Source organism: Chlamydomonas reinhardtii, chromosome 2, assembly GCF_000002595.2.
Source record: "Chlamydomonas reinhardtii strain CC-503 cw92 mt+ chromosome 2, whole genome shotgun sequence".
NCBI classification, from domain to species: Eukaryota; Viridiplantae; Chlorophyta; class Chlorophyceae; order Chlamydomonadales; family Chlamydomonadaceae; genus Chlamydomonas; species Chlamydomonas reinhardtii.
In genome coordinates, this window is record NC_057005.1 from 2,247,729 (window position 1) to 2,259,119 (window position 11,391).

At 64.0% G+C, this 11,391-nt stretch overlaps 3 protein-coding genes across 3 annotated transcripts; 2 read left to right on the forward strand and 1 right to left on the reverse strand.

The window, feature by feature from the left end:
• Positions 1 to 8: 8 nt before the first annotated feature.
• On the forward strand, positions 9 to 4,366 carry CHLRE_02g090050v5 (uncharacterized protein). Its single transcript, XM_043059404.1, has 4 exons — positions 9 to 1,545; positions 1,792 to 1,909; positions 2,108 to 2,820; positions 3,056 to 4,366. The coding sequence occupies exons 1-4, from the start codon at positions 250 to 252 to the stop codon at positions 3,497 to 3,499; spliced, it is 2,571 nt and encodes an 856-aa protein (XP_042927038.1). The 5' UTR covers positions 9 to 249; the 3' UTR covers positions 3,500 to 4,366.
• Positions 4,367 to 4,372: 6 nt separating this feature from the next.
• On the reverse strand, positions 4,373 to 8,298 carry CHLRE_02g090100v5 (uncharacterized protein). The gene is made up of 8 exons (XM_043059405.1): positions 8,097 to 8,298; positions 7,854 to 7,947; positions 7,523 to 7,617; positions 6,927 to 7,139; positions 6,595 to 6,692; positions 6,022 to 6,154; positions 5,500 to 5,564; positions 4,373 to 5,197 (listed from the first exon to the last, which is right to left on the reverse strand). The coding sequence occupies exons 1-8, from the start codon at positions 8,243 to 8,245 to the stop codon at positions 4,692 to 4,694; spliced, it is 1,353 nt and encodes a 450-aa protein (XP_042927039.1). The 5' UTR covers positions 8,246 to 8,298; the 3' UTR covers positions 4,373 to 4,691.
• Positions 8,299 to 8,398: 100 nt separating this feature from the next.
• CHLRE_02g090150v5 (uncharacterized protein) lies at positions 8,399 to 11,380 on the forward strand. The gene is made up of 7 exons (XM_043059406.1): positions 8,399 to 8,646; positions 8,995 to 9,038; positions 9,378 to 9,468; positions 9,872 to 9,944; positions 10,413 to 10,542; positions 10,990 to 11,169; positions 11,263 to 11,380. The coding sequence occupies exons 1-7, from the start codon at positions 8,536 to 8,538 to the stop codon at positions 11,273 to 11,275; spliced, it is 642 nt and encodes a 213-aa protein (XP_042927040.1). The 5' UTR covers positions 8,399 to 8,535; the 3' UTR covers positions 11,276 to 11,380.
• The last annotated feature ends 11 nt before the right edge of the window (positions 11,381 to 11,391 follow it).

Genomic DNA, 11,391 nt, shown 5'->3' on the forward strand with positions numbered 1-11,391 from the left:
GGAGGTTCAATAGTCCGCCTCACTTACACTGCGTATAAGGCAGGTAAAAGCCACGCACACAAGTGTGGTGCGACCACACTGGAGGCCGACCGGCCGAAGACATAAAGCGGCGCTCACGGCGCTCGCTCACAGCGACTGTCTGCATCTGATACTACTGACTCTGGAAGAAGCAAGACAACTCATAAGCGAACATCAGGACTGCGTTGTGGTGACCAAAGGAGACACTGCGCGTACTGCCCGCTGGGGCCCATGGCGGTTCTCACAGCCGCGGCCCGCACGGGCTGCGCGCTGCTGCGCGGCGCCGTTCTTCTGCTGGTTCTACAAATGATCATGCCGTCGACAGAATTCATTCCGCTGACGGTGGTTGAGGCTCAGTCGGCGGCCAGCGCTTCCGACCCCCAGTGCGTGACCGAGTTCAATGGCTCGATCCCCGAGGGCAAGGTCTGCCTGTACAACTGCCAAGCCCCACCGTCGCCGCCCCGCCCTCCGTCTCCTCCTCCTCGTCCCCCCCGGCCGCCGCCACCTCCTGTACCCTCTCCTCCTCCCTCTCCTCAGCCTCCGTCTCCGCCCTCTCCTCCTCGTCCTCCTCGGCCGCGGCCGCCGCCTTCTCCCCCGCCCCCCTCTCCTCCTCCTCCTCCGCCTCCGCCCTCCGTGCCCCCTCCTCCCTCGCCTCCTCCTTCCCCTCCCGGCGTTCCCTCTCCCCCTCCCTCGCCCCCTCGCCCCCGCCCGCCTCCGCCTCTGCCTCCTAGCCCTGCACCGGGCGTGCCCCCTCCTCTGGACGCGTCGCCGGCTCCCCCTAGCCCCGCGCCCCCCAGCCCCCGCCCCCCGCGCCCTCCTCCACGCCCCCCTTCCCCCCCGCCCGACCCGGTGACCTCCGACCCCCCTCCCCCGGCTGCTCCCCCTCCATTCCCCCGCCCGCCTCCCTCCCCTCCTCCTCCCCCTCCCAACCCGCCCTCCCCTCCTCCCCCCTCGCCTCCTCCCCCGTCTCCTCCCTCCCCCCCTTCCCCGCCTCCCCCGCCTCCTTCTCCCCCGCCCCCTCCTCCCTCCCCTCCCTCCCCTCCCAACCCGCCCCCCAACGCGCCGCCGCCGTGCTTCTGCACCTGCTACGACATACCCAACCCCATCACCGGTCGCGTGCTCGCCGTGGGTGGCGTGTCGGGCGCCCTCTCCAGCCGCCCTGCCCGCATCAGCCTGGCCTCCGACGGCGGCTTTGTCAACGCCACCTACACAAACGGAACCGCCTACATCCTGGGCGCCAAGGACAGCTCCACGGGCGCCTCTTTCGCCGACGTCACGCTGTGGAGCAAGCTCCCGAAGAAGTACTTCAACCGCACCATCATCTCGCCTCTGTCGGGCCTGGCATCCGTGCTCAACGATGAGTCAGATCTGGACAGCGCGATGAGTCGCTACGCGCGGCGGTTGGGAGTTAGCAGCTCGTACACTGGCGGTCTGGCGGGCTACGACTACGTCAACGTGACGGTTGAGGCGCCAACCACCAAGAACTACTCGCAAAAGGGCGTGGCGGTTGCCCTGGCCAACTACCAGGTGCGTGTCTGCGTGTCTGCGTGTCTGCTTCTGTGCGTATCCTTGGCCCGTGTTTGCAAATGGCATGACAGAGAGAGACCTGGGTGGGTTTGGGGTCGATTGGGGCGTAAACGCAAAATGTATCGCCTTCCTCCGGTGCCTCCGCTGCCACCCAGACTTTCCGACGTCCCTGACCTTGCCTGCGGCTTGTGGTTGCAAACCCCATTCCCAAACCTTCTTGCAAACCCCATTTCCAAACTTTTACAGGTGCTGGGCACGGTTGTCAATATCGCCTCGCTATTCACCACCCTGTACGGCGCCTCGTCACGTGACGCGCTGGAAGCGGTGTGGACCGGCCTCGCGCTGATGCTCAACATCGATGGAGGTGCGCCCGGGCGCGGGCGGTATGTGTGCGCGTGTTTGTGTATGTGTGCGTGTGTTGGGGGCTGTGAACTCTAGCCCAAAGTTAAACCCTAAGGTGGCGGGCAGGACGCGCTGGCGGCAAGGAGCCATTGGCAGCCTCGACCGCAAGCTGACTGTGTCGCCCGTCATTTGACGTGTTGCCATCCTCCCCCCCCCGCAGTGAGGCTGGATGACACACTCGGCGTGTCCACCGTGGCCGACGCCTCCCTGGCTGCGCTGTTGGGCTCCGACGAGTCTGACCTGTTCAGCAACCTGTACGGCGGAGGCGCCACGGATCTGTCTGGCCTCCTGGCGCTGATCAACGGTCTGGGAGGCAGCACCACCAGCACCAGCAGCCCCAGCGGCACGAGCATCAGCACGAGCACGAGCGGAAGCAGCGGAAGCACCAGCACCAGCATCAGCACGAGCGGAAGCGGTGGCAGCACCAGCGCCACCATCACGACCGGCAGCGGTGGCACCTTCACCACCACCACCACCAGCGGCGGCAGCACCATCACCACCACCGGCAGCGGCAGCACCATCAGCATCAACGGCGGCGGTGGCCTCAACTCCATCAGCTTCGTCGGTGGTCGCCATCGTGCTGCCCGCCGCAGCGCCATCGCCTCAACCCGCTTTGCCGACGCCGCCGCTGCCGAGTTCGAGCCGGAGCCGAGCTCCGAGGAAGAAGACGGTGGCTTCGCATCGCGGCAGCGGCTGCTGTCGCATGAGATTGTGCAGCTCGCGGAGTGGATTGCCGCCGGCCGCCGCGCGCGCATGCAGGGTGCCGGCGCGGAGGCTGCTCCCCACCGCCACCAGCACCACCATCGGCGGCTGCGGACGGCTGGGGTGCTGGGCGCGCGCCGCCAGCTGCTGCAGAACAACTGGGCCTTGCAGGTGTGTGTGTGTGTGTGTGTGTGTGTGCGTGTGCGAGCGTGGGGGCTGTGGGCCCGCGGGCATCACCGGGCTACGGGTTGGGTTGGATACAGAGGCGGGCAGAGCGGAGAAAGCTCTGCGGCCGCCCGCCTGACGCCCCGTGTGCGCCCGCCACACACTGCCGTACTGCCGCCGCCCTCGACGAAACCTCACCTCACCCGGCCCCTTCAACCCGCCCCATCCCAACCCTCCACAGGACAACGTCACGCTGGCCCTGGCGGTCTCCCTCGCCCAGTCCAACGCGCTCATCACCCAGCAGCTGGCACTGGTGGGCAGCAGCAACGAGCCGCTGTCGGGCATCCTCACCGTTGCCGGCCAGGTCGTTACGGTGCTTACCACCTCCATGCCCAGCGCCGCCTCCAAGATGGGTGCCGGCACGCTGAGCTACTCGGACTTCAACGCCACCTACACCGGCGACGGCCTGACGCAGGCGGTGACCCAGGCCAGCTTCTCCACGGCTGCCGGCACCGGCAGCAGCGACGACAAGAACACGGGTCTGATGATCGGCGTGATCATTGCCAGCGTGGCGGCGGGCCTGCTGCTGATTGCGCTGGTCGCGGTGCTGATCGTCAAGCGCAAGAGGAGCAGCAACGCCGTGGCGAACCTGCGTGACGAGAAGGCGGCTGCGGAGCCTGCGTAAGGCTTTGCTTGGTGTTGACGGCTCGCCGTCGTGTCTTGTGTGCATCCGAGTTCGTGTGTCATGTGTGAGCGTGTGTATGTGCGTGTCCGTTGGAGCCTTGGGGGCTTTGCGTGGATGCAAGCTCTGCTCATTTTGACGTGTTTGCATGACCGCGTCGTGTGGTGCCTTGCGGCGCGCATGGTGCCAACTCTAAATAATCGTGTGGCATTCCGTTGGCTTGGCACGTCCGTGCCAGGGCTAATGCCCTCGTCACACAAGCTTACATTCAATTCCGTGAGGACAAGAAGTACGGTATATAACACAATCATCCCTACCCCTTCATGGACTGGGCGTTGGGGGAAGGCTTGCATGCTTGCGGCGGTGCCGCTGTGGTGCACTGCTGGCTGGCTTAATTCCTGCATACTATGATTACTCGGGTGGAAAAAACGAGACAAGGAACATGAATGAGGGTCCGCCAATATATAACGGTGCAAAACGCCGTCGGCGGGGCTCAACTACTCAACCTACCTATCAAACGCACGCGTGCCACGGCCGCGCCGTTTGTTTCATTATGCACAGAGGCAATGCGCGAGTTTGCGTGTGGGCGTAGACTCAGTCCACGAGGCGCCGAAAGGTGTCGATGGGCCAGGATTTGCGGGGCGTGAGGTGCTGTGTGGTTGATGTTTGCGTGACATACGACGCCGTACGAATTTATATAGCGTTTCGCACATCAACACTCTGCTGTATGCCTGCGTGTCCTTGTTACAACTGTTTCAGTGGCTGGCAAGAAAGGGCCTCCGTTCGTGCGTGCTGCGCGAGCAGGCCACACGGGGCTATTGCTGCTATTTGACAAGGCATCAGGCCTCCGGGTTGTAACAACCATTCATTTACATGTTCGCGGGCTTTTCATCTTCGTCTGGTCTCGGGGTTAACCAGCAGGGTCAGGCCACGCCCGAAGCAGCTAGAACCCGGCAGCAACGAGCACGAGACCTAGCACGTGGCTGCACCCTCGACCGCTCAGGGAGGAGTAGAGGACCCCGGCACTCACGCCGCCGACCACCAGACCCGCCAAGGGTTGGGCCCGCCTCCGCAATCAAACAGCCACAGAAACGATCAGCTGTGCGTTACAGTTGCTGTGGGAACGCCATCAGACTGCAAGAATCCCGAGCTTCGCACTTGAGCTGGCCCTATGCCGTCCCTCCTCGCTCCGTCCCTACTGCGTCTTCTTGCTGCCACGCTGCGCCTTGCCGCCTGCACCAACGCCACCGCCACCCCCCTGCTTCTCCCGCCTCCCGCTGCCGCCTGCGTCCACCGCACCGGCGGCCCCCGCAGCCCGCGCCGCCGCCCTCCGCGCCTTCTTCTTCTCCTGCTCTAGGTACACCTCCGGAGCCAGCACCTCCGCCGCATTCCGCCAGAACCCCCGGTGATATATATTCTTAGGCAGCTCCACCCTCACCCGGCGCGCACCCCACAGCGAAGACAGCCAGCCGCCTCGCTTTTCAGACGAGCCTACCTGCTTCCCGCCACCCCCTTTCCCGGCCGCCTCCGCCTCCCTCGTTGCCGCCTCTCGCTCCGCGGCTATGCGCTGCTCCTCCTGCTGCTCCGCCTCTTCGAGCATCTGGTGGTGCAGGTCGCGCCAACGGAACATCTCGTACTGTGTACGGCCAACCGCCAGCAGGTACAGCTGGTACGACAGGAAGAACGCGACCAGCAGCGTTGCTGTACGGCACGAACCGTACAAACACGCGCGGCCGTGCCGTACACGCGAGGGCAGAGGCGGGAAGGGGGGCATGGGGGGCATTGGTGAAACGTCTGGGAGTGACGCCGCTTTGGGGGGCTACTAGGTGCGACGCAACACACGCTCGCCATGCCCATCAGAGGCGTTAGCTTGCGCGCAGCCGGGAGCAGCCGACACATCGCAACAGCTGCGATATGCGGTTCACGCAGGTTGTCAAGACACATTCACAAACATCTTGCGCGTGTAGGCTGACAGCTCCTGCCCAGCACACACGCCCACTCACCCACGCCCATGAAAAGCCCCACGGCCACCCCCACCGGGTACAGCACAATGAGCCACTCCAGCATCCTGCGAGCGCGTGCAGTAGCGGGTACTGAGCGCGTCACCTGGTATGGGGCGTGTTTCTCAGCGTAGAAAGCGTCAAGCGCGCGGCCGCCCACGCCGCGCATGTGAGTGCGCTCGTTGCTGCCGTACAGCTCTCATAGCTAACCCCGCCCCTTGACTTGTCAGCAGCGCACCCCGCCCCCCTTCCCTTGCATCGTCCGCCTCTGCTCCGCTAGTTTCGCTATTTTCGCTTGGTTTGGTTTGATTTGGGCTGGTATCCACACCCCGGCCCCCCCGAGCGCCCAACACTCACGCCCATTCCCTTCCTGTGTATGGCTATCCGTGTCTTGTGTGCGCCCGGACACCACTGGGGCCCATATCCTGGTCCCCCGACACACACATCCTGGCCCCCACATACACACACACACATACACACACATACACACACACACACACACGCAACGCACGCCGCACGCCTCACTTGCTGGGCACGCGCCACATGGGCACCACCCTGCCGGTGGCGTAGTTGACCAGGTTCAGCCGCCACACGCCACGTGCCTCCATCTCGCCGCCCAGGATCACACACGCCAGCACCGCCCCGTAGGCGCACATGGCTGCGAGCGGCGGCGGCACGGCGGGTGCGGCACGGCGTGGTGGTGGTGGTGGTGGTGGTGGTGGTGGCGGTGGTGGTGCCGGGGGTTACATACATGATAAGAGAATGATGGACGGTAGGCAATTTGTGGGCGAGCAAGCCGCACGGGCCAATGTGGAGATGCACGGCCGACCACGGCGCGGAAAGCGAGGCGCGAGGAAAGGGGACGCAGCGGCAGGACGGGCGGGACGGGATTAACCCTATCACCACTAGGCTGCTAGCGGCCCTCTCCCCTGCATAGACCCTCGCCCTCCACCCAGCCAAGTGCACGGGCGACAAAACTCCCCAGCAGCCCACATCCCTTCCGGCCCCTCGGCCCTCAGCCCACCCCCACCCCCACCTCCACCTCTACTGGTGCCTCCACCCGCCTCCGCCTCTGTCGCCCTCCCTCCCTCCGCTCACCCAGGTTGGCGACCAGGAAGGCCAGGAAGTGGCGCATGTTGGCGGCCCCCACGCAGTTGTTGATCCAGGCGCAGTGGTGGTCGTGCCGGGCAACACACCTGCTCGGCCGCAGGCAGGCAGGCAGGCAGGCAGGCGGGCCGGCAGGCAGGCAGGCTGTTAGGCAGGCAGGCAGCCAAAGCCGGGACAGCGGACGTGGAGGGCGTACTTGCCTTTCTTGCAGCGCAGCCCTACCTATCACGCACACCAGCGGCAGCCCCCTCCGCCTGACCCCAGCCCCCGCCTCCCCGGCCCCCAACCCTCACCCCCACGCACACCCCCCCCCCCCCGCACACCTGTTGCAGATGCGGCAATGCTTGGAGCGCGCCGGGCGCGACAGGCCGCAGGTGGAGCAGGTCTTCTCGGGCCAGATGGCGTTGTCCAGCGGGTACAGCGCGTGCCAGGCCGCCAACGTGTCGGCGTCGCCGGCGCGGATTGTACCCGGGTCTGACGCCGAGGCAAACACAAACAGCCCTAGGCTGACCGCCACGGAAGCCGAGCCCAGCAGGCTGTGTGTGGGGTGTGTGGGGGTGTGTGGGGGACGTGGGTAGATGAGGTGTGTGTGCAGTGGTGCACACACGTGGGGGGGAGGCAAAGGTGGTTCAGTTTCTGGGTAGTGTGTTGGTTGTCGCGCACAGGCAGGTCGTCCAGATCGGGGGCTGCAGCTGCTGCAGCGGCTGCTGCGGCTGCTGCGGCTGCTGCTGCTGTCACCGCATGCAGCCATGGAGTGCGCCTGGGGCATGTGTGCGGCCGCACAACATACGGTATGGTTTACGTTGGGGTGCTTCACTACGCACTATTTATCGAAGATGAACTAGCCATGCGTACGGTATTGGAGAAGGCAAGAGCACGACGCCGTTGAGGCTTGGGCACACTGCATTTCAATGCTCACATGTGGTCCCTGTCCGCCCACGGGTTGGGCAGCAGCGAGAACAGGTTGTTCCAGTAGAGCCAGTAGCCGCCCAGGACCATGGCGAGGTACGCCACCTGAAAGCATCATGGCGGGTAGTACACACAAGGGCTGTAAGAGTGCGTGTGCTTGCACACCTCTCCCGCTCACAACCACTAGTGCATCGGGAGCAGGCGGGCACGCTGCCAGCCCAGCGCCGCCGGCTCCACAGACAAGTTGACGCAAGGCCATCCTTGTTTTGCCCAATAGAATAATTGCGCCGACACTGGTTGGCGTCAGCAGGCCCGCCCGGGCCTGCCCTGCAGCGACGCACCTGCAGGGCCGCGTTGGGCCGCTCGCAGCAGGTCAAGTACACCGAGTCAAGCGCCCTGGCGCCCCGCGCGCCGCATGTCTTGGCCACAATCCATCTGGGGCACGTGTGGAGGACAGAAATAGGAGTGAGTCAGGGAGGCAGGAGGCAGGGCAGGGGTGTGGGGTTGCAGAAACCCTGGACCCATGAAGGCGTGCCGCTTTAGCGCCAGTCCCGCCAAAACGCCGCTTTGCCGCAAGCGCTTACCCCAGGCCATCGAAAATGCCCTGGGTCACGAACCAGTGCAATGAGGCTATAGGGGTGTTGCGAAACACAGGACTCTCGCCGAAAAGAAGGATGCCAATAAAGAACGCGGTCAAGCCAAGATAGCCTATTGCAAATAAGAATAAGTCCATGTTGATATTATTGCATGCTAAATGAAGTAATGTCTTTAGCTGCTGCTGGCCGGTTGACACTCGTGCAAGCAGCAATTGCACTGCATTCGCCGTTCGGCACCTGCATGCGAAACTTCAGTTGCATACAGAATTCCGTTGTTGTATGTTGCTGCAATACTATAGCACATATCCTGTGTGCACTACAGTAAACACAGCCGGGTACACAACTCAGCCGCCCGGACTGCTCGCTCAAAACTGGTTGCCCCTGTCCCAATATCGTGTCATATTAACCTATCCTAAGCCAATTGAACATGTCGGACGAAAGCCAGGAACTGCCCGTGTTCACCACGGCCGCGGACATGCGTGCCTGGGTTCGCAAGCAGAAGAAGAGCGGGCGGAAGGTGGCCCTTGTGCCGACCATGGTGAGCGGGCGCACAGCCGAGGGCATGTGTTAGAGCGAGTGTGTAGCTCTCAGCGGGGCTGTGGATATGCTCCAGCGGACTGGCGTAAGCTCGCGCGCTTTGTGGTTAGGAACTGGGGGCATGCCGGGGGGTTTCGTGCCTGCTCGGGGCCATGGGCCAACCCAACGCGCCGGATGCTGCGTGGGCCGACCCACATGCCTGCCGTACATGAATCTCAGGCGACAGTCCACGTAGCCAGTAAGGAACCAGAGCTGCGTGTCTGGGCCATTGGCGCTGAGGAGTCCGCGCAATATCAGTGGTAGCACCGTATGTTATACGTTTACATTCACATCACACCTCATCCCACAGGGCTACCTGCATGATGGTCACTTGTCGCTGGTGAAAGCGGCTCTGTGAGTGCGGGGCTGTCGATTGTCAGTGTTGTAATGATGCCGGGTGCACATTAGGACCTAGCAAGGAGCGGAAATGCAATGGGGACCAAATCGGATGATGACCGTCATAGCAGGTGTCGGGGCGGGGGCGGTGGGCTGTGCTGCGGCAGGGCCCCTAGCCCCTGACCCCTGCCCTACGTCAGCGCTGTCCCACATCTACCGGCACCACCATACGGTAGCAGCCTTGATGCCGGTCCTGCGTGCATCCACTGTCCCGCCGCCGCTGCCGCTGCCGCTGTTGCTAAAAATGCCGCCGCCGCTGCCGCTACCAATGCCGCTGCCGCTGCCGCTCCTCCGCAGGGAGCGCGCGGACGTGGTTGTGGCGTCCATCTACGTCAACCCCACACAGTTCGCGGCACACGAGGACTTCGACGTCTACCCGCGCAACCCGGTGAGCGGGCGAGGGCGGTGGCGGCATGGCCGTGGACGTGGGCATGGGCGTAGGCGTGGGCGTGAGCGTGGGCGTGGGCGCGGGCGAGGGCGCGGGCGCGGGCGCAGGAGCGGGACCGGGGGCGGGCAGGCCGAGAGGAATGGTCAGAGCGGGCTAAGGTAGAACGGAGACGAGTTAGGGGGCTGGGTTGAGGTCGCGGCGTGCATAGTTGTGGGGGTACTGAATCGGGGGTTGCCGGCCGCGACGGCGGGGAAGGAGGTAACGCGCCGTGCCCGAGGGGAGCGCGCCATAACCATGGCGCGGCGCTGGCTCGCTGTCAAGTCGCAGCTTAAGCCCGACTCACTGAGCTAGATACGGCAAACAAGAACCCAAAACACACACATTTCGGTCCCCGCCGCCTCAGGATGATGACCGTGCAATGCTCAAGGCGGCGGGCGCCCACGCTGTGTTTGAGCCGGAGTCGCTTTACGTGGCAGGTAAGGGCTACTCAATCGGTACGGAACGGGTGCTCGATATCTACTTATGCGTTTTGCAGCGTTCTTGTACATGGGCGCCAAACCTCAGCGGTGTCTCCTCTACCCCAGATTCACCGTGTGCCCATCGGTCGCTTGGCCCCTCGGCTCTCTGTCTTGTCTCCCTCCTTGCGTCTGTCCCTTGCCACCGCCTGCCCCCCCCGGACTTCACGGACATCGGTAATAACGCGTCTACGCTGCAACGTACCTGCCTACGACTTCACTTCTTAATTAATCATGAATGCAACCCCCCCGTCGGCAATCCTTCATGAACTTCATAGTTCACTTACTGCGTGCACCGTGAACGGCTATGCCCCTCCCCACTCCCCTGCCTGATGTTTCTACTTGCTGTCCCCTGATCCCCCTGCTTGTATCCTGTTCCCAATGTTTCTGTTCTCATGCAACTCCCACCCCCCACTCCCCACTCCCCAGTGCCGGGCGCGGGCGAGGGCTCCAACGTTGTGGGTCGCGAGACGCAGCACCCCGACTCCCACGAGACCTACGTTACTGTGGAGCGGCTGCAGAAGCCGCTGTGCGGAGGTAGCAGGCCGCACTTCTTCCGGTGCGCGGGCAGCGGGGCGCGGTGCGGGCGGCAGTGGGGGGGGGCGGCGTGTAGCACGTGCGTGTGTGTGTGTGTACGCGCGTGCGGGAGGGGTGGCAATTAGGTGCTCAGATACTCAGACTATTGGATGCCTGGACAAGCACCCGACAAATCACCGGGGAAGAACACACAACAACCGGGCGGAGGCGCTGCCGTTCAAGACTCAGGCATAGGCTCGTGCGTTTGCCGCCAGCCGCACGCGGACACACACTGACTCCCTCATCCGTCAGCCACCGCTCAAACTCACCAAGAATTTGCCTGCTTCCTTGTCTGTCCCCTTGCCTGCCTCCTCGGCTCTTTCGCTTACCGGTATGCGCATCTTCGCCCCTGCACCAAGCCCCCTCTTCAACACAAGAATGCTGCAAACAACACCACTGCCCCCACTCACACCCGCTCCCCCACCCCCAGGGGCGTGTGCACCGTGGTGACCAAGCTGTTCCACATCTGTGAGCCCGACGTGGCGGTGTTCGGCCGCAAGGACTACCAGCAGTGGCGCGTCATCAGCCGTATGGTGCGGGACCTGGACTTCGCAGTGGAGGTGGTGGGCATGCCCATTTGCCGCGAGGCCGACGGACTGGCCATGAGCAGGTGGGGGCGGGAGGGAGGGCGGGAAGAGGAGGGAGGAGGGAGGAGGCAGGAGATGTATGGAGGGAGGGCCTTCACGCTTTGCTCCATTTGCAGGGGCAATAGCTGAGTAGGGAGGGAAGGAGGCGCTGCGGCCAAGAACGTTGCGGAAAGACGCACCGAAACGCGCAGATCGCCACTGCCAAATGAAGTGTTCGCCGCTGACAAATGACGAAAAACCCGCCG